The 21,274-nt window shown below is 43.5% G+C and overlaps 1 protein-coding gene across 7 annotated transcripts in view; it reads left to right on the forward strand.

The window, feature by feature from the left end:
* Positions 1-21,274, forward strand: part of ABCC9 (ATP binding cassette subfamily C member 9) — a 163,592-nt gene that overhangs the window by 66,297 nt on the left and 76,021 nt on the right. For 5 of the 7 annotated variants that reach the window (XM_019515668.1, XM_019515667.1, XM_019515671.1 and 2 more), the window contains 7 exons: positions 1,810-1,915; positions 7,620-7,658; positions 9,288-9,389; positions 13,276-13,360; positions 15,254-15,334; positions 17,318-17,455; positions 19,572-19,697. In XM_019515668.1, coding sequence (XP_019371213.1) covers positions 1,810-1,915; positions 7,620-7,658; positions 9,288-9,389; positions 13,276-13,360; positions 15,254-15,334; positions 17,318-17,455; positions 19,572-19,697 — 677 coding nt within the window. The remainder of the gene's footprint in view (positions 1-1,809; positions 1,916-7,619; positions 7,659-9,287; positions 9,390-13,275; positions 13,361-15,253; positions 15,335-17,317; positions 17,456-19,571; positions 19,698-21,274) is intronic. The other 2 variants (XM_019515674.1, XM_019515673.1) reach the window with 1 other exon arrangement.

Consider the following 21,274-nt stretch of genomic DNA (forward strand, 5'->3'; position numbering starts at 1 on the left):
GGCCCTAGTGGGGGGGGGCTGCTCAGGAGGGGTGGGTCCCTTGGCCCCCACAGGATACAGCCCCCCCACACAGCACATGGACTGCACCCCCTGCAGGGCCCCAGCTCCCCCCTGTAGGGCAACAGCCCCCCCGGCAGGATCCCAGGCACTGTGCAGGGCCACAGCCTCCCCGCACAGGGCCCACAATTGTCCCCCTCCAACAGCAGCAGGAGAGGGGTGCTCAGAGCCTGCTGCTGCCAGCCCTCCCACAGTGCAGCCCCAAGCAGCTCAGAGCCAGTACTTCCTGTGTGCCACTGGTTGGGGACCGGCGTCATTTGCCAGCATCACCTGGGGGCCAGCACCAATCACGTGGACCGCATCCCGCACTGGGTCCTGCTGCCATGGAATCAGCCTTGCCTGGCAGTGTGAGACACCCCAGTACTGGCAGGACATGGCTTTGCTCAGTGTGCTGTCCCTGCATGCTGCGCCAGGTCCTGCGTCTGGTGGCTGTGCAGGACCTGACCTGGTGCGGCTCACTAGCCCGGCTTTGCACTGGAGCGGGACGCATGGCTGCAGGAGGTGCAGCTCCTGTGCAAACATACGCTAGCTGCACAGCCTGGCCCGGGCTGGAGCAGACTGTGTCGGGCCAGTGGGGCATGTTTTTCCAGGAGGCTCAGGCACACCTGAGCCTCATGGAAAATGCATCCTGCCAACCAGAGCTGCAGGAGCCAGGTGGAGGGGCAGGTGTGTGTCAGCCCCTGCTCCAGCCCCTCCACGAACCCATCCACATATGGCACATCCCCCCCACTGCTCCCCACACCCCCTGACATTCTCCTCCACTCCCCATGGTGTCCACCAACCCCCTCCACTCTTGACACCCCCCCTGACATCCCCCTCCGCTCTCCAACATCCCCCTGCCACTGTCCATAGCCCCTGAAAACTCCCTCCACTCCTGACACCCCCTGACATCCCTCCGCCATTCCCCATGGCCCCTGACATCCTCCTGCTACTCCTCACACCCATCCATGCCCACCCCTACCCATAACGCCCTCCCAACCCATGTCCCTAACTTACCCTTGACAGCACTGGGGGCAACAGAAGCACCACAGAGACACTCTGTCGAGAAATCAGAGCATCTCTCTTGGAGGAGTGATGCCTGGGTTGCCTCCAGGCACAGTCCTGACCAGTGCCTTGCCCTGCTGTTCCACGGTGCATTTTTTTTTAATCCCTGGATATCCAGGGGTCTAATTTTGTCTCCAGGCTGCAAATATTCAGCACAGGGAACATTTTTTTTGTTCCCACATGTGTGTCTTGCAGTGTCTCAAAGGGGTTTGAGATGCTGCAAGACACATGTGCATGCTCGTCTGGATGCGCCCTCAGAGGGCATTTCATGAATTAACAGGCTTTAACATGCAGATGCTCATATTTTAAGTGCTATTAGTATTGTCGAAATAGTAATGGGTAACTTCAGCCTAAGTAACTGCAAACAACCCCCAAAATGCAGCCACATGTGACTTTTAAAGTTAGACATTCCTGCACTGCAAGAATAGGAATATGCAGGGGAATTATGTCATACTACATGTCATTAACACACATACAGCATATAACATAAAAATATATTCACCTTATGGAAGATACTGTATGCCTGTATCCATTCCTTAAAAATTAACTGGAAACATGTAGAACTTCATATTCACAAAAGCATATTGGGTAGCAACAAGTATAACCATGTTTTTTAAATGCTTAGTGAATTAGGCCTTGATCATTTGGTAATCTTTTCTGGTTTTCATTTTCATTATGTATTAATTATTATTTCTTTTATCATTACAGGTCAGATGACAATGATTGTGGGTCAGGTGGGCTGTGGCAAATCTTCACTTCTCCTTGCTATACTTGGAGAGATGCAGACTCTGGAGGGAAAAGTTCACTGGAGCAAGTATGTTTTCCACAGCTTCTAACTGTTCTATTCTAAGATGACCTGAATGGGGCTTCATAATGAACAGTGCAAAATGTGTTGGCTCATCATCTGGTTCCACCTGCCAAAATATTCCCTATAAAGTGTCACCAGCACATTTACCTCAGATCCTTTGTGTTGCAGCTGATAATATTTTCTTTGTGGCAGGGTAGGAGATGTAATAGTGAGATTGTTGAGGAAAGAACTGTAAGGGAATCTAAAAACAGTTGAAACCAGCTGAGTGGTCAGTCTCCAGCATACCAATCTTAGTTTATGACCTGAATTGGAAAGATATACCCATCTACGTGTCAAATATGTGTTATGAGGCACAGTTTAAAGCATCAGGGATGAAACAGTGGTTCCATGATGGGATTTTTGCCATTGTCTTTAGGAGAGCCACCATTTTACAACATGCATGTATTCTTTATTCCTTGAGCATTCCTTCTGTGACCATTATACTCATATGATGTGTTGCAAACCCTATACTGCTATGTTATTGAAGCCTGTGAAAATGGTTGTGAAATTCCTCCATCCCCTATAAAAATAGAGAAAATAAATAGAATATTTAACAAATATAAAGGACAAAACTGCATGCTAGTTTTGGATTCTTGTCTAATTGTAATTAGGCTGACCAGCATTGTTTTACATGATTGTGCTGTGGGTAACAATAAAGAGAGGACACATCAAAGTTTCAGCAATGTTAATTTGTAGTGTGACACGTGTCAGGTACCAGTATAAATGAAAAATCCTCTTTCCAGTTTAAAGATGGTGCTGCTAATAAAGAAAAGCCCAGTGAGAGGTTGGACTGAAAATGACCCAAGCCTGTACCTGTTGAAGTCTGTCAAATATTTAATGTTGACATCTGTGGAAGTCGGATGAGGCCTGCTTATGCTCAGTGCAGCAGTGGTGCTATGGTTGAAGACAGTGGTGCCCATGGGTGGTGGCCATTGGATCCACACATATGCAGATCTAATAAATGAGAACCCTTGTACTGGGGGGTTCAGTTGAGCAGCACTATATTCCAGCCACAGCTTGGAACAGCAGCTGTAGTAGGCGAAGGAGGCGAGGGCAGGGCTGGGAATGTGCTGCAATCCTAATACTTGCTCTGTGATCTGGGAGATTGATTCTGTTTGCCTGAGTCTAAGACTCCCAGCTCATCTCTTTGAATTTTGTGTAGTGAAGGTTGATGAATTTCATCACACTGTTCCAAATGGTATGCCCAATTCTTCAGATATTTATCTATTTTCCCCTTTTTCTTTGCAGCAGTTTTTAAAGTTTAATGATTTTCCTTTTCCTGTCTTTATTGTGTACAGTGTATGTGGCAATTTTGTGTTCCCCAGCCATGTTTCACTGGGTGCTATTCTAAAACAAATAATCTCGTTGGGACCATAGGTAAACTTGGAGCCGATGCAACAGTAACTTTAGTAGGTCTGAATAGAGAATTGGGTGTAAACAGTAATACATTGACCTAAAGTAATAATGCTTATCACAATTAATTACACTATTTAAACCAGATATTGACTTTGAGATAAGTCATTCCTTTCCGTACATATTTTGAAGGATCAATATATAAAGAGAAGGCTTTCCGTACTTAGTTTCAATAATTATCTTCAGAAAATTAATCTTACAAACATTCAAGCACACACGAATCTCCAGACAGCAAAGTGAAATCATACTGTAATGGTGCATCTACACGTGATGCTAGTATGACATAGCATCCACAGGTGTCTACATGTAACCAGCAGCTACTTTGCCATAGCAGCACTAATAATCCCCCATTATAGCGCACCACTACGGTGAAGCAGCTGCTAAAAATAATTGTATGCTGTGCATATGGCACAGTATGGGCAGTTACTGCGCCATGCTTTAATACTTTCAAAAGGAAGTACTGAAGCATGGTGCAGTAACAACATCGCCATAGGGCAACCTGTAGATGCACCCTAAGAGTAGTAATTCTTACCAGTATCAAAAAAGGTTCTATAATAATGCTTCCCCAAAACTACCCCTAGCAAATTTAAAGCAGCTGATATTTCTTTTTTGGGGCACTTGCACTGGCTTTGGTTTAAGTTGCGTATATTCAGCTTGTGTCTTGGGCCCTTTAAATTGTGAGTATCTCAAAGAACTGTAATTGTTGAAACAGCAATAAAGAAGGATGAAAAATCACAAACATGTTTTGCCAAAGGGTACATGAGAACATTATGTGATCAGTGACTTTCAAACATTTGTCACTCTGGTTGCTTGTAAAATATATTTTCCATGATACTCTGAATAGCAATATTCAATCCTCACAGCTTTTAGGAGTAACATTAAAACTATTCTCTTTGTGGACTTACAGTTGACACATAACAAAATATGTAACTCAGCCATTATGAACTATCTAAGGCCTTACTGACTCACCACTTTGTACATTGCACTCAATACTTTGGTAAAGCTGACACAAACACAGTTGTTTTGCTGATAATTTCAGACTGCCTGAAAGAGAGGTGAATGCAGAAGGACATCTCAGGTATTAATTAAATGAATCCTGTTGCTGTATTTTGCAAAGTCATAATAAAGGTTCTAATTACTTTCTTAATTCCCTTTCCATGTGATTCTGCATGCATGAGATAATATATTTGCTGATCAAGTGGTGGACAAGGGGATTAGATTTAGGCAGGGTAAAATCCCCAGCAGTGTCAGACATAGTAATGTAGGTAAAGTATTATTGGTCCAGTTTTGGTCCTCAGTTACACTGGTGTACATCTGCAGTAATTCATTTAGCTTTATGCTGGTACAGGAAGGGGATAATTTTGCCCTTTTGGGGCCTAAATCTGCCATAGGATAAACTTGTACAATTCCGATTAGTGAGAAGTTGCCAGGGATGAAATTCTTCCTTAGAGAAAGGAGTTGCAGTATATTTTCCTATATGAGGCCTTCACTAAAACAAGCTGTTAATGTATGGATTAACTTCATTACTAACATGTTTTCATCACATTCAGACTGCTGGAGATGACGGAAACCTAGTGTTACTAGGTAGTGTCAACTGCTGCTATACTTTCTGGCTGGAAACACACGTCATAGGTGGAGCACTACCAGCTGTAATTATGAATATGTACAGCTACATAACACAGTGTTGCTCCCACAGAAATTTAGATAACACACTGGTGTGTGGTAAACATATATAAATAGGTAGCTAGCCAAGGCCAGGAGCCAATGTCACATAATTACAAAAACTGTGCACACTGAGATGGCTGGGTGAGGAGACTGGCTGAGATCCTCACTGATTCCTGGAATGTCTTTGGCCTAAGGGCCCTGCACATTAGAAGGAAAATGCTCAAACTCACAATTTAGCTGGAATTGAGAGATTTGGTCTTGATTTGTCCTCTGCATTCATTTTATAGTAGGAGGAATAAGTGGTTAGAATTAGGGCCTTGTTACACATTAATTTTAGGTGGCTCCTGGAGCTCTTAACTCCTGGATTGTCCACACATTAACACCTAAAACTAGTCTGAAGCACACTTTAGGCAGCTTAAAGTTATGCCACTCCAGGGCAGGTTTATCTCTGATCTCTGTTACCCAGCTCCTGTTCCATTAATGTGTGGCCACTCCCTACAGATGAGCCAGGATGCAATGTCCGTTCCCCCACCCTCTGGTTATGTGTGGACAAACTTTCCATCCCCTGAACTCTGCTACCCACGGTGCAGTTCTGGCACTAAGCCAACCCCCCCTCTCACACCCAGGGGTGTGACCTTCCTACCCCCAGGAGTGCAACCCCATACAAACAGCCTGCAGAGCACATGCCAGCTAGCCAGGTTGCAGAGCATGGATGGGTCCAGGAGTGGGGTGTATGGGGATAGAGGGGGAACAAGTGAGCTCCTAGTCAGGCTTCTAGTGGCAAGTCACAGCTGTGCAGGTTGGGGACAGCCAGAGAAGGTTTTTAATTTTAAGGTGTGGCTGCTCCAAACTTGAGGGAGGACTAACACGACTCAAAGTGCAATGTGTATCAAGGTCCTTGGAGATAAGTTAGTGTGTCTGTAAAGCTCCAGCCTTGTACACATTGAAAGCAGTCCAGTTTTCATCTAAGTCTCTTTTTGACTTTCCCTAAAAACCTTGATTTTGAGTACACTTGACAACTAATGTACAAAATGTAGAAATTAACTGATTGATCTGATCAATCCAATGCTTTTCATAGTTTAAGTCTTCTGGGAACAATCCACTGTGGAGAAATGTAGATATTTTTTTCTGTGAAAAGTAAAAAGCAAACAAACAAATTTAAATGCATAAACCTATTAGGCACAGTTTTATAAAATGCTGCATCCAAATAGAGCCTTTTAAATGGAAATCTTTGGAACTTCAGTACTTTTTGTCCCTTTAGCTTGGGCTAATTTCTACCACATTTCTATCTCAAATCCCTCCATCTCTTCCTCTTTTGGAATATCTTTCCATAGTTAAAAAGATAGGAAGCTTCTGATAATAAAGTGCTGATTCTGGTTAAACAATATCCTACCTGAGGTAGAATCTGTGATGCTCATACATCAAAGAAAATGAAAAAAAAGGAGAGAGTGGGGTGTTTTAGCAAAACACAACATTACTCACCTCTCAAGATAAGAATTATTGAAGCCATCAGTTACTTTATATGGAAGAGCAGATCCAGCACATCCCAGTTCTAGGAAAATGCTAAATATATGAATCTTGCATTAGCAGGGCTCTACTGTCAGAAGTCTATACCCTTTGCAGGTGGATCTTCTGCAGCTACTGATGATTCTCTCCTGGCAGACAGGCTGACATTCAGATCTCAGCCATACAGTATTTCATTCTGAAGATCCAACTTCTATGCCATACACTCATGGGCTTTTTTTATTCAATGAATTAAATAATGCTGGTTTTATCCCTCCTAATATCTGTTTCCATTTACCTAGCATAACCTTCCTCTTTTAGGTTTCCAAGCTATTGAAGCTTGCAGGGATGCATCACCATTCTTGGTAACAAGCACCAGGCTTCCTTTGACTAGAATCCTATAACAGCAATCCTGTTAACTCTGATAATAAAAAGAGAAAGCTATGATGTTATATATATCATGCTTGCCATTGCATGCCATTGAAAATGTGTTGTATAAAAATGTTCCTTGATGAATTTGGGATGAGGGGCAGGGCTACGTGGTGGTGATGATACAGCATTTTATTTCTAGTGATCAGCATGGAAAACCTTTCCTGGTTGACCATTGAAAATGAGTTGAGTGATTTCAAGTCAGAACCCACTTAAGCATATCCCAGAACCCTGTTCAAAGTATCATATGGCATAACTCAGGGTTAGAATTCAAATTAGTCTACAGTACATTGACAGAACTATGTGGGAGAACATGCACAGTGCCTGCCGAACTTATATATGCTCAAGTATTACTGGTACCTTACTTCAGTAGGTATTAAACTGCCCTGGTTATTTTTAAAGTAATTTTCAAACTGCACTGTAACTTTGCTAGTTCAGTTTGCTGACAGTACAGGTATGTGGTAACGAAAAACAGCAGAGCCACGATTTCTTTGTACATATCAATAATTATACTTGCACAATTTTCTCTTTAAAAGGCAAATTGATATAGGGATATAGATGTTTAAATATGAACCATACCCATTTTCCCTATAGATGAATTTTACACATAAAGTTGCTGTCTATTTCCTGAATACTAAACTTCATTTACCATAACTTACAGTGTAAATGAAAATGAACCTTCTTTGGAAGCACCCAGAAGGTATTATTTCCATTTTCAGTGTATTTGATCTGACTTATATGCTTCCTCAGAATCTGCCTGAACCTCCATCTTTGTATTCTTCAGTCATATCTTTGTCTTCTTACCATGTAGATAATCACCTGCTAAAGGACTATCTGACTAAATGCAGTGGTTCCCAATCTGAACAGGGGATTTTGCTTCTCTGTCAGTTTAAAAGCTTGAGCATGAGGAGTGCAAAGCATTTTCCCCCATATTATTAAGTGTTCTCAACTCCCACTGGCAGTGCTGAGAGCTTAGGGCACCCAGCATCCTGGAGGATCTGGGTTATGGATGTCAGGCTGTAATGCCTCCATTCTCCCATTTGTTGTAATCAAAAATGGATTTTATGCTGTTCCAAATCTTTAGTTTCACTCCTGTATTAGAGCACACACAGTGAAAGCAGGGTGGATAGTGATGGCATGTGGAAGATAGCTTAATTTTGCTTTTGTTGAAGTCAGTTACTTACTGTGCCATTGACTTCAGTGGGGAAAAAACAGGTCTTGAAGGAAGGTAAGGAAGCCAAAAATACCTTTCACAAAATGGCAAAAGTACTACATCAGTAGTATGCACATAACTGTAATTGGGAACCACTACATTATCTGATACCTGACAATCTAAGGAGATATATTAACATATTGGTGCCTTCTAAATCCCTAAACACAAGAAGTTATGGGATAATGCTGAATGCTTCTAACCACTGTTTCCAATACCTTAGCACCCTGTCTCACAAAACATGGAAACTTCCCATAGAAAGGATTCAAACATTAAAAATAATGTAAATTATCTTATTTGAAGCAACATAGATTGAGAAATTAGATTCCAGACTAACAGTGCATCTGTAATTCACGCCTTCTTGTTCAAGCAGTGAAGAAGTCTCAGAAAAATGTTTGATACTGTATGATCTTATTGGCAGCAATGCATAAGCTAAACAGCATGAGTAAAGGGCACAGCAGTCATGCATGTGTGATTTAGACATTGTTGTACATGCAGGTACTTTCAAAGTATGCATGATACTTACTTGAAAGACCATAATGCTATTATCCAAATTAGTACACAATTATCTTACTTTACTGTACCATGTCAGTCCATTGAGGTGTTAATATGGAATTACATATAAGAGAAAGAGCTCTACTAAAAATGTATTGCAAGCACTTAGCAGTTTAACATAACCTATGAACACTGAAAGCCAGCAAGGCAAATGGACTGATAATCTCAATTTTTAATGTTGTTTAATAAGTAGATGATTTTGACCGCAGAAAATAAAAGAACCCAAGCTGATATGCTTCTGTATTTTAAAATTTATGTTCAGGATTGACAGAATGGTAGTTTTAGACATTTATAATGTGTTTTTGGTCCCCAATTGCATATATCAAGTCTGGCTAAGTAACAGCCCATTTAAAGCATGTGTGGAAGTAACACAACCTAGAATGAAAACCTTTAACCTCAAGGCGGAGAGAGGGTGCTGTAACCTTCTCATTTAAAGCTTCTCCCCTTATTTTTATCATGGTTGCTTTATGTGCCTTTCCATTGCCTACATTTTAATGCATACTGTTAACTCAATTCTAAGAAGTGTCAGGCTGATCTCATTCACTGGTGCTCTCATTTTTTCAGTCGAAACAGATACTCTGTGGCTTATGCAGCACAGAAGCCATGGCTATTGAATGCTACAGTGGAAGAGAACATTACCTGTGGGAGCCCTTTTAACAAACAGAGGTAATTAGCAATTTCTATGTAAATTTCATAGATTTCTTTTCATAGATTTCATAGACATTTGGGCTGGAAGGGACCCCGGAGGATCATTGAGTCCAGCCCGCTGCCCCAGGGGAGAAAGTCAGCAGGGATCATAGGGTCCCAGCAAGATAAGCATCCAAATGTGTTTTGAAGGCGTTCAGAGTGGGTGCTTGAACCGCCTCCGGCAGCAGTCTATTCCAAATCTTAGGGTCTTGGACAGTGAAGAAGTTTTTTCTTATGTCCAGCCTGAATCCGTCGTGGCAGAGTTTGTGACCATTTGATCTTTTCATCCCTTGGGGCACTCTGGTGAACAGACATTCCCCCAGATCCTCATGAGCACCCCTGATAAATTTATAGGTGGCCACCAGATCACCCCTGAGCCTGTGCTTTTCCAGGCTGAAGAGCCCCATTGCTCTCAGCCTCTCATCATAAGGTCTGTTTTCCTGACCTCTTATCATGCGCGTGGCTCTTCTCTGCACCCTGTCAAGCTTCTCCACATCCTTTTTGAATTGCGGAGCCCAAAACTGGACGCAGTACTCCAGCTGTGGCCTCAGTAAGGCTGAGTACAAGGGGAGAATGACATCCCGGGATTTACTTGAGAAGCACCTATGGATGCAAGCCAGTGTTTTGCTCGCTTTACTAGCCGCAGCATCACACTGAAGGCTCATGTTCATCTTGTGGTCAATCATGACCCCCAAGTCCCTTTCATCTGTAGTGCTAACTGCCGACCCCGTAAGCATGTTGCAGGTTTTTCCTCCCAACGTGGAGAACCTTGCATTTTTTGGTGTTGAACACCATCAGGTTCTCATCCACCCATTTCTTGAACCTGTCAAGATCCGCCTGGATCACCCTCCTGTCCTCAGGTGTGAATGCTTTACCCCAGAGTTTGGTGTCATCAGCAAACTTGGCCAGTCCGCTTCTGACACCAGTGTTGACATCATTGATGAAGATGTTAAATAGGATAGGCCCTAGGACAGAGCCTTGGGGGACTACACTGGTCACAGCGCACTAAGACAGTTGGCTTCCATTGACCACCACTCTCTGGGTCCTATGAAGCCTAAGGGCAAGGTTCATTCCATAGGCTTTCTAGTGGCTGGTGCTCATTCTGCCCTTGGCTACATACTGTCTCAGGCACCTCTGCATCCCTGTTACATGTGGAGACTAGAAACATATTGTCTAGTTTTCTAATTCAGGGTGAGAGTCCAGGGTCATCATGTGACTCTGGGAGCAGAGGACCTAGCAATTATTCATGCCTTGATTCTTTTCTAGTCCAATGGATATTAGAGAATCACATTCTAAAACCACCACTTAAATCAATGGAAGTGGGCTCAAGACAGGCTTGCCTTTAGTGTGCCTACCTTAAGCCAGTGATATACGTCTCTAATTGGAAATGCAAAGGAACTGAATATCAAAACTGAGATGTTCTGGTTCTATCATGCCTGCTGTTGCCTATGTTAATTTAAGAAGTCAGCTAAGAAATACAGTGGAAAAAGTGACTTGATTTTAGGAAAACAAATTCCTGGAGGTTAGTAATTTTTTATGTGCAGCACTCACTTTAAGCTATTAAAAACAAATTCCACTCCTCTCAGTGTAAGCTTTTCTAAGATGTGTCAATTCACATAAGAACAGGACATGATGGGCAAATCTCAAACTCCAGATATACATCCAGGAGTTCAGGGGCCAGGTTCATAGAGGTTTTTAATCAGGCTAATTTAATTGACATTAGCTGAGAAAGAGCTCAGATGCTTATCATCAGATTATTCCTAACTACCTCCTACAGAGCTGGGAATCGTGTGGCAACAAGTTCTCTTATAAGATTTCCTGTTTCCATTCAGATCAGATAATGATTTTGCCTGATTTAGCTATTTGCACTTCTAAGTGAAAGCAAGTGAAGAAGCACCCAGAGGGGAAATAGTGATTATGGATTATGATTATGGAAACTTACTGCACATTTACTCAAGGCATTAATTAAAAGGGTTGGATGGTCTCTTCATTTAAATGGTGCAGAAATGGTACTCGCCGGGTGTGTCTACGTGTGCTATTAATGCTATAAAGGCTTACTGTGCAGTAAAATACTGTGCAGTAAGCCTTCCCCTGGGAGTGTATCTATACATGCTCCCTGTTGGGTGCAAATCTGCTCCCAACAGGAGCAGCCTAGTACAAGGCTACTCCTACCTTGCTCTGGCCCCCTGCAGCAACTAATGGAGGTTCAGGATCCCCTGAGGTGCTAGCCTGGGGGCTGGCAGGGAGCATGGGACGGTCCCCATGCACATGGGACCAGAAGAGCTCTGTTGGCTGTGGCGGCAGATGCCTCCTGGCCCCGTGCACATTGGGAGGGGTCCTGATGTGCAGGGGACTGGGAGATAGCTGCCACTGCAGAGCTCTCTTGGCCCCCTGCATATGGGGATAAGTCCTGTGCTCACTGGGTAGGGCTGTGCGAAGCTTCTGTCCCTGATTCGATTTGGTGGAGATTCATCCTGATTCGGTGGCTGAATCTCCAAATCTGAATCGAATCAGGAGACCCTTTAATCTCTCCGAATCGAATTGGAACCCTCCAAATCGATTTGGAGAGATTTGGAAAGATTCGGCAATTTTGATATAGACACAGCTTGAAATGTTGTTTTCTACATATCTCAAGGTAGCAGGCGGTTCGTGAATGCTGAGATGGTGGGGAGGATGGAGCGTCCCACAGGAGCACAGGGGGCTCCCCAGCATGCTCAGCAGCTGGCCCAGAAGTGGACCACAAGCACTTCCTATCCACTTTGGGGTCCACAGGGGAGCGCACTGTGGGGCCCCCTGCCTTAGCGACTGGTGCCTTCTGGGTCTGGGGGGGGGCACCCAGGGTCCCCCCACGGCTGATTGATGAGCCAGAGGGGCATAGGAGGGGGCCCTGTGTGCTCGACAGCAGACCCAGAAGTGGACCAGAAGTAATTCCAGTCCACTTCCGGGTTTGCTGCCAAGCATGCAGGGGAGCCCCCACGCTCCTGTGGGACGCTTCATCTGTCCCACCATCGCAGCATTCATGAGCTGTGCCTGGTACCTTGAGGTATGTAGAAAAAACATTTAAAGCTGTGTCTGTGACCAAATCACCGATTCTCCAAATCAGCATCGAATCTTCAGGTTCAGATTTGGCCAAATGGAATCAGGAACAGTGATCCAAATCAATTAAATGAATCACTGTCCCCGATTCAGGCCAAATCCAAATTCGAATTGAATACGGCCTGTTTCGCACACGCCTACTAGCAGGGCTTCCCAGTGCATCCAGGGGCTGGCTGGGAGCTGTCCCATTTCTTGAGCAGCTCCCAGCCAGCTCTAGGCTGGTCAGGGGTTTCCACAAGCATCCTAGAGGTGGCTGGGAGCTGCCAAAAAAGTGGGACAGCTCCCAGCCAGCTCCAGTCTTCATGGGGAAACCCTTTGTGGGGCTGCTCTGGCTGGGAGCTGAACAGCACCAGGACTTGGGGGAGGCAGAGAGCTACTGTGTCCCAACGCTGCTTGGCATTTACACATGCGCTACTCTGCAGTTAGTTTAGGTAGCTAATTGCACAGTAGACTGATTTACTGTGTGGTAAATGATGCACTCATGTAAATGGTGTTGCTTTACTGTGCAGTAGATTAATCTACCACACAGATCATGTAGACACACCCACTAATGGTAGTTTTTAGATCACAAGAAAATAGGTCCAGTAAAAAAATAACACTAATAAAGATACTGTTTTGTACAGTCCTCACAAAAATCATTTTAAAGTTATCCAAATTCTTTTGAACCTCTATAAGAGAGTCAGTTTGAATCTTGAGTGAATGTTTTTGTTTTCTTGACTGGTTACCTTCTATAATTAATAATAGTCTTGAGCTGACATTCTTTTTACAGATACAAAACTGTTACAGATGCCTGCTCTCTACAACCTGACATTGACTTGTTACCATTTGGTGATCAGACAGAAATTGGAGAAAGGGTAAAGAAAGTTTTTATGACAGTTTGGTCTATGTAATAAGAAGGCACTCTTTAATGTCACATTTCTGGTTTGCACTGGGCTGCAAAGCCTGGTAAATGTTAGTAGTAGTTTTATTTCTGTAGTGATTGTTATAGTTATTCTGCATTTATTAGTATTTTCATCAGTACTCATGATATTTAGCAACCTACTAATTCCACTTTTTATGATACTAGTCAGTCCTCTCGTGATCACCAAAGCGGAGACCTTGGTCTAAAATCATGTAGTTACTTGCATGCAAATGTGCATAATTCTCTTGGCTGCTGAGATCTGAATCCATCCCTGTGCATTAAATTTTTCTGTAAAGTACCATGGAATTACTGCATTCCTTTTTATCATGCAGCAGGGAAAATTAAGCCAGTTAGGACACTAATAATGCACAGACTTACTAAAAACAATGAAGACATTTATCCCTGCAGTAATTCCACTATGTTCACTGTAAGCTGTACACCTGATTCTCATTTACAATGAAGGCACTTTACATCACTCTGGCAGAGTAAAGAGGTTTTAAAATGGGTGTAAATATAACCCTCTGACACTACTAGAATGGACAAAGGTGATCTTGGTGCAAATAAGAATTGAGCCCTGTGTCTATATTTACTTAGTGGCATAGACAAAAGTAAAGAGCTATAGCACTGACCTCAAACCTGAGGAGTTTTACTTCTAAACTCTCATCAGTATATTTTCACTAAAATCTGAAGGTGTGATTGCAGCTTGTTAGAATATACCTGTGCCAGGTTTAAACTAGCTTGCTTGGGTATCTGCAAACCCATCTGCAACACCGCAAACCACATGTGCAGCACATGCATGCATTCACTGCACTACTAATTAGCAGTGCAGCAGGTTTTTTTGACACAATGGGATCCTGCTGTCAGAAAAGAACAAGACAGAAAAAGGTGGGTGGTGCACATGGAAGTAGTGTGTACTTCCCAAAACTGGAGCCTGACCAACCAGAACCACCCTCCAGTGCTAGCCAAGCTCCACATGCTTGGATCGCCACTGCTGCAGCCTTGGGTTGCTCCCAGGGCCCAAGGTAAGGCTGCTGGGGCCAGCCCAGGTGCTGGCCCCAGCCTCCCCTACCCCATCTGAGGTAACTTGCTGCATACCAAAGCATGCATGCAGGGGCATTCCCCAGGGACAGCTAGCTGTGGCACATGTTTGTCCCTGGGAAAATGCACATTCCCTCTCATGGGAACATGTCCACAGAGTTCGATCTGGGGACACTGCAAAAAACACAGGCAGTAGCCAGTATTCAGTTCTGTGCTTCTGTGGCTTCTCTGCTATTAGGGTTTTGGACAGACATTTAACCTAGTTTATGGATGTCCATATGAGTTGCAATAACATTTTGCAGTATTTTTAGTAACACTGTAAGTTTACGTATTATTAAAATAATGGGGAAATGTTTCCCTATAAAATACCTTAAAATTGAATCATAGGAGTGTTTCTATTTTAAATTAATTTTTTTAAATCTTCTACATTTGTTATTTTTTAGGTCACCCCTTTCTATATGAAAGACTACTTTGATAACAGTTGTACACATTTTGCTGTCATAGTTTATGTCAGCAGCATTTGAACTATACTGTCTAAGAAAGGTCTAGTGTATCAGGAGAAGAACTTATAATTTCCTGGATATTCATAATTAGTTTATGCAAAATTGGATTAATAATTAAGGTTTCTTTCTTAGGGTATAATACAGTGACTTTGTTCACCCACAGGACTAGCATTTTATCAGTGCTTGCTTTGAATATTTATTGGGATATTCCTTTGGGTGGTTTTAAAAATGGCAATACATATGCCATGCACAATTCATTCTGTTTATTCAAATGATTTGTATTTATGATCTGTTTTATTCATTAGGGCATTAACTTAAGTGGAGGCCAACGGCAAAGAATCTGTGTAGCTCGAGCACTCTATCAAAATACCAACATTGTTTTCTTGGTAAGTTGTTTTTATTTTTTAATACATAACATATGGAAACTCAGTAACAAAATGATTGTCCCTTATTATTAGATTTCCTACAAGAACCTGTATTCAGTTGACAATCTACTTTTCAATCCAGAATGCACAAGTATTAAAGAGAACAAATGAGCAATGATCAGAGAAAGTACCAGAACATAGAAGGAGTTTTACAAAGGAGAGGCCTCTTATGGATCTCAGTTTCAAATGTTTGGAACAGATTAAGATATTCTTCCTTGCACTGAGTAGTGTCCTACTGAACTGTTTTATCCCAGTGAAATTAAAGGAGCATCCTAAAGCGTATGGACATAAATTTAGCCTACTGCAGGGAATGAATAGATTGAGTATTTAGCAAAAAGATGTGCAGCTTTTCACTTCTGTCTCACTACTCCAAATTCAATTCACATTGTGAAAGTCATCATCTGTATGAGGGCTGCTTGATTTCCATGCAAAATAAACTGATGGACTCTTAGAAGATGTGTTAAAATAAAAATACCCTCAATTATTTTACTGTAAGATATGCGGTGAATAAAGTATCTACTGAGATCTGTGATAAGAGATTCTGTTGTAAATCTGAATTAGTCCCTCACCTTTATAATTCTTTCCTTTCAGTAAAATCACAATATTAGTAGGTCTGGAAGCTTCCATTGGTACAGACTTTGCTGGATGTGTTATGTAGAAAACAGATGACATCAGATACTTATTTAGATTAGCCCTGAGTCTTACCCAGATATGGGTAAGCGATTTACAGTTCCAGTCCTTCGCTTGTTTCTGTTAGGCCTGTGTGAATAGGGAAGTATTTGATTCAGAGTTGGCCAATGTGGGGGTCAATGGTTTGATTCTGAGATTTGGATTGTCCCGAACTGATTTGGCCAAATTGGCCTCAGAAGGGTTGGTGCTGATTCGGAGATTCAGCCATAGTCTATAATGGGAAATCACTAAAATACCTATAACTTTATCATATTTTGGCAGATTTGGATGAAAACAGCAGGGACAATAGTTCCTTCTTAGGGAATGATGCATAGTAAGTTTCAAGGAGATAGGTGCAGGGGTTTCTGGGAAACTGCACCTCAAACTGCTGAAAGCAAAACTCGTGTTGTGTGTGTTGAGGCAGATTTGGATGAAAACAGCAGGGATGGTAGCCCCTTCTGAGGGCATGAGGCCTGTCAAGTTTCAAGGAGATAGGTGAAGGGGTTTCTGGGAAACTGCACCTCAAGTTGCTGACAAGGAAAACTCGTGATGTGTGACTTTGTGTGTGCGTTAAAGCACTGCAGGGTGAAACCAGCAGGGATGATAGCCTGTAACAGGGGGATCTCCTGTTGCTCAGGCAGAGACAGATCACAAAGGGACAGAAAAGCTGCAGATAGAGGCTTATGTGCTGTTTCTGTGTCCTTCCCCCAGAGCACTGTGATTGGAAGGGAACTCAGGGAAAGATCACAGTCACTGGCCAGCTACAGATGTCAGTCTTTCCCCTCCCGATCCCCCTCCCTCTTCTCGGTTTCTGTTCCCCAAAAAAACTATCTTCTGAATCTCCAAATCTTTTTCTGAATCTTTTCCAAATTGATTCAGAGGGTTTTTTTGGTCTCCCAATTCAGTTTGGTTTTGGTGATTTGGCCTCTGAATCAGGCCGAATCTTCTCCAAATTGAATCGGCAACCGAAGCTTCGCACACCCGTAGTTTCTATGTCTGTCCATCTGAGACTAGTGCTCAACTGACTTATGAATCAAAAGCAAAACATAAAAAAATCATAAGGGAAATCTGAGTTAATTCCACAGGTCCAAAAGCAATAGCTTTTATCTTATTGTTTCTTAGTTTACCCGTAACTAACACATGTAAATTAGTAAGATGGATGGCACTTCAGTAAGAGCTGTTGACTCTTTTACATTGGGTCAGGTATTTAAAAAAATAAGCAAGCAAATGCTAGTTCATAACCCTCTGCTCCTATTTTTTTTTATTTGTTCACAGGATGACCCCTTCTCTGCACTGGACATTCACTTAAGTGATCATTTGATGCAGGAAGGTATCTTGAAATTCCTCCAAGAAGACAAAAGAACACTTGTTCTGGTGACGCACAAATTACAATATCTGCCACATGCTGACTGGGTAAGAGGGGAGCTGTCTTCATTCTGGTTTCCTACTTGTCATTTTTTCAAATCATCAGGGTTGCAATAACTTCCATGGGCCCTGGTAGGTATAAAATGGAAGGCAGATCCTAGGGTGCTTGTACATGCAGTGGGGGTTTAATTCTCCCTAAATTGAAATGGTGAGTTTTTAAAGCCCACGGTTTTCACCATTTCAGTTTAGGGAGAATTAAATCCCCATCATGTGTACAAAGGTGAGGGGGCCTGATCCTCTTTTTTTTATGCCTCCAGCCTACCTGCCTCTCCTGCGGTGTTGGGGAGGGTAAGCTGCTAGCAGGCTGAGAGGTTCCTGAGCTGCACGGGGCCCGGTGCCACTCCACAATGGCAGTGGCTCCCAGGGCTGGCATCTGCCCGCTAGCGCCCAGCCTGGGTGGTCCCAGGGGGCGCCGCCACCATGCAGGAAAGCACTGGGCCCTGTGCAGGTCAGGGGCTGTGAGACCGTGGCAGCTCGTGCAGGAAGGCTTGAGTGAGGGGGGAGGAAAGTGGCAAGGAGCCTGATTTTTTTTCTCCCCCCAGAGTCTGCCTACCTGCCTGAGCTGCATGGGGCCCAATGCCTCCCTCCACAGTGGTGGCGCCCCCCAGGACCACCCGGGCAAGGTGCCAGTGGGCAGGTGACACCTGGGGGGCACTGCCACCACAAAGGGAAGCACTGGGGTCCCCCGCAGCTCAGGGACTGCTCGGCCTGCCGGCAGCTCATCCCCTAACTGCGAGAGAGGCAGGTAAGCTCCAGCACTCTGTGCACCATCCCCATTGCCTGGGACTGCCCAGGAACAGTTGGCTTGCCCCTGTGGCAAGGTGGCAGGAGGGTGGATGGATGTGCTGGCAGCAAGAGAAGGTGGTAGGGATAATGCATGGGGCACTGGAAGTCCGCCAAGCCCAAGCTTCCCCAAGCACGTCGACTTCCAGTGCCCCATGCACCATTGCACTTTGTTAGCTAGCAAACTAAAACGCCTCGGAGGGGTTTTACCTTGCTAAATTACTAAGTCATTTAAGCAGAATACGCCACTGAGCATGTAAATAGCAACACCATTTAAGTGGAATATTCTGCCATGTGTGTAAATAACACCATTAAAGCCATGCAAAAGGGCATTTAAGCCACTTTAAAGGTGAATTTTGTTGTGTGTACAAAGGCCCCTAGTTTTTAAATGACAGTCCTGCCAGGAACCTGTCCTTGTAGTGTGCACTTCCCCAGATTCTACCTTCCACCTAATCTGTCCACAAAGGTAGGTGACATGGGTTACCAAAATAGGAGTATTTTGCTTATACTTTACTTCCATTTCATGGGGTAAGGAATCAATCCATAACTTGTAAACTGATTGGAGGTGCTTAGAATCTTCGATTAAAAGGTATTATATAAATGTAAATTAATTATAATTGTCATCCTTATCTATTGTGTCCTTGGAAGAACAGAACAAGTATGACTACAAATTATTATTGCCTGTAATAGTTTCATTGTAAAATGTGTATTGCCAAAGTAACATTAAAAAGAAATTGAATAACATATGCTGAATTTGAATAGGACAGAGCAGTCCAACTGGTGACCCACAGGCCACATGCTGCCCATGAAAGATTAAGTTAAAGTCCTCAAGCCCCTGCCACTCTCCCTGTTGCTCTGGCTGCATAGCAGCTAGAGTCTCTGAGCTCCCAGTCCTTCCACCAATTTCTGTGTTCTGTGCCTCCCTCAAGGGGTGGTATGAGCTCAGGGTAAGACTGGGGTCATGGAGTATAGCACTGAGGGGGCATGCATACAGGGTCATTGCAACTTGGGAGGCACCTGCACAGACATTCACTGTGGTAAGATGAAGGGGGTTTCAAGTGCATGCTGGAGCAGGGGAGCAGGAGCCGCCTGTTGCTGTTGGACATCCAAGTACTATGTGACTTGGGGGCCTGTGGTCCATGTTGGTGTGGCCTGTGGGGTGGGCAGCCCCCAGCTGTTGTACAGCCCTAAAATAGTGTCAACACAGAAATTAGCCCAGTGGCAAGCTTGACCCAGCTGATGTAAAGATATGTTGCAGAACCCCAAATACAGTGATTATGATACGCTGCTGAGTAGCTCTATTGTCTGTTCTCCTTCCTAGATCATAGCCATGAAGGATGGTATGGTGCTCAGAGAAGGGACTTTGAAGGACATCCAAAACAAAGATGTTGAACTGTATGAACACTGGAAAACTCTGATGAATCGTCAAGATCAAGAATTAGAAAAGGTAACTGCGGACAGTAGGGTAAGGATGGATGGATGGGTATATTGTATGTAAACTATTGCTCCTTGAATGTTTTTAAATCTGTACCTGCTCATGCAGGGGGCTGGACCCCATGATCATTCGGGGTCCCTTCCAGCCCTATGATTCTATGATTTGAGTGCAAAATGAAATTCTGTCTGGAAGATGGGTGCATGTCTGTTCATTTTTGCCTATGGCAGTCTGCGCATCAGCAAAGTTCACAGGAGGATTTAGACCTAAGTGGCTTATGATATGCCTGTGCCATCTCCACAGTGGTCGTGAAACTGCCACTGCAAAAAAAAAGCCCTGCCCATTTACCCTTTCTCTGTACACAAGGAGTGCTCAAAAAATGTTCAATTGTCTGTAATGCTATTCTGAATGCTCACTCAGAACAGAGAACGTGAGAAAAAGCCTAAGCACATGCAAAACAAATGCACACAACATTCTTACAACATGTAGTGTGTGCAGCATGGGAATGAGTGGGTGAGGTTATTTCTTAATAGCAGTCTTGGGATCCCTGTAATATAGGTATGCATGAGGTTGTATTATGTATAATCATACAGCACCTCTTATGTTAGGACTACCATAAAAACTTCAGCTTACATGTTTCAGTGACATGCAGGGGTTGTACATTAGGGCTGTATGTTATAATATTGCCTCTTTATGCCATGTCTAGTGAAAAGCAGTTTGATGTTCAATAAATTGCTGAAAAAAGCCCGGCAACAAATTCAGCTAGGACAGATTCCTCTCCTTGCATATGTTTTTAATTTAACACTGTTGGTGAGAAGAACCATCCCCTGCTGCCAGTCATAACAGTGACTTTTATCACAAAGCAGTGAAAGTTAAAGGGGTCTTTATTTTGAGTGACATAGCTCCATTTCAGGCTGTTCCATTGTTCACATACACTTATCTTTGTGCATCTACTATGTTCTGCTGCACTCCATAGCAGTTATTTCCCCAGCTCATTGCCCTACCTAACACCATTTGATTCTTTATTCATTCCAAGTTATAGGTAACCAAAAAGACTCTTCAAAGAGATTATTTCTGGAGATTACAGTACAAACCACTGGCACTTCATACACTGTTCTTCTTAGAAGATTACCATATTTTAGTGTATAGGTCAACACAGTTGTATAGTTTCATAGTTGGTAGGGTCGGAAGGGACCTGAGCAGATCATCAAGTCCAACCTTTGCCATGGCAGGAAACAGTACTGGGGTCAAATGACCCCAGCCAGGTGTTCATCCAGCCTCCTCTTAAAAGATGCCCATGGTAGGAGCCAGCACCACTTCTCTTGGAAGTAGGTTCCAGATCCTAGCCATCCTGACAATAAAGTAGCGCCTCCTGATCTCTAGTCTGAATTTACCCTCTGCCAGCTTGTGACTGTTATTTCTTGTCACTCCTGGTAGTGCTTGGGGGAACAGGGACTCCCCCAATGCCTGCTGGTCCCCCCTGACCAGTTTGTAAACAGCCACTAGATCCCCCCTCAGCCTTCTCTTGTGGAGGCTGAACAGGTTCAGGTCCTGTAGCCTCTCCTCGTAGTGCCTGCCCTGCTGCCCCCTGA

Source organism: Gavialis gangeticus, unplaced genomic scaffold, assembly GCF_001723915.1.
Source record: "Gavialis gangeticus isolate Ggan-Ray unplaced genomic scaffold, GavGan_comp1, whole genome shotgun sequence".
In the NCBI taxonomy this organism is placed as follows: Eukaryota; Metazoa; Chordata; order Crocodylia; family Gavialidae; genus Gavialis; species Gavialis gangeticus.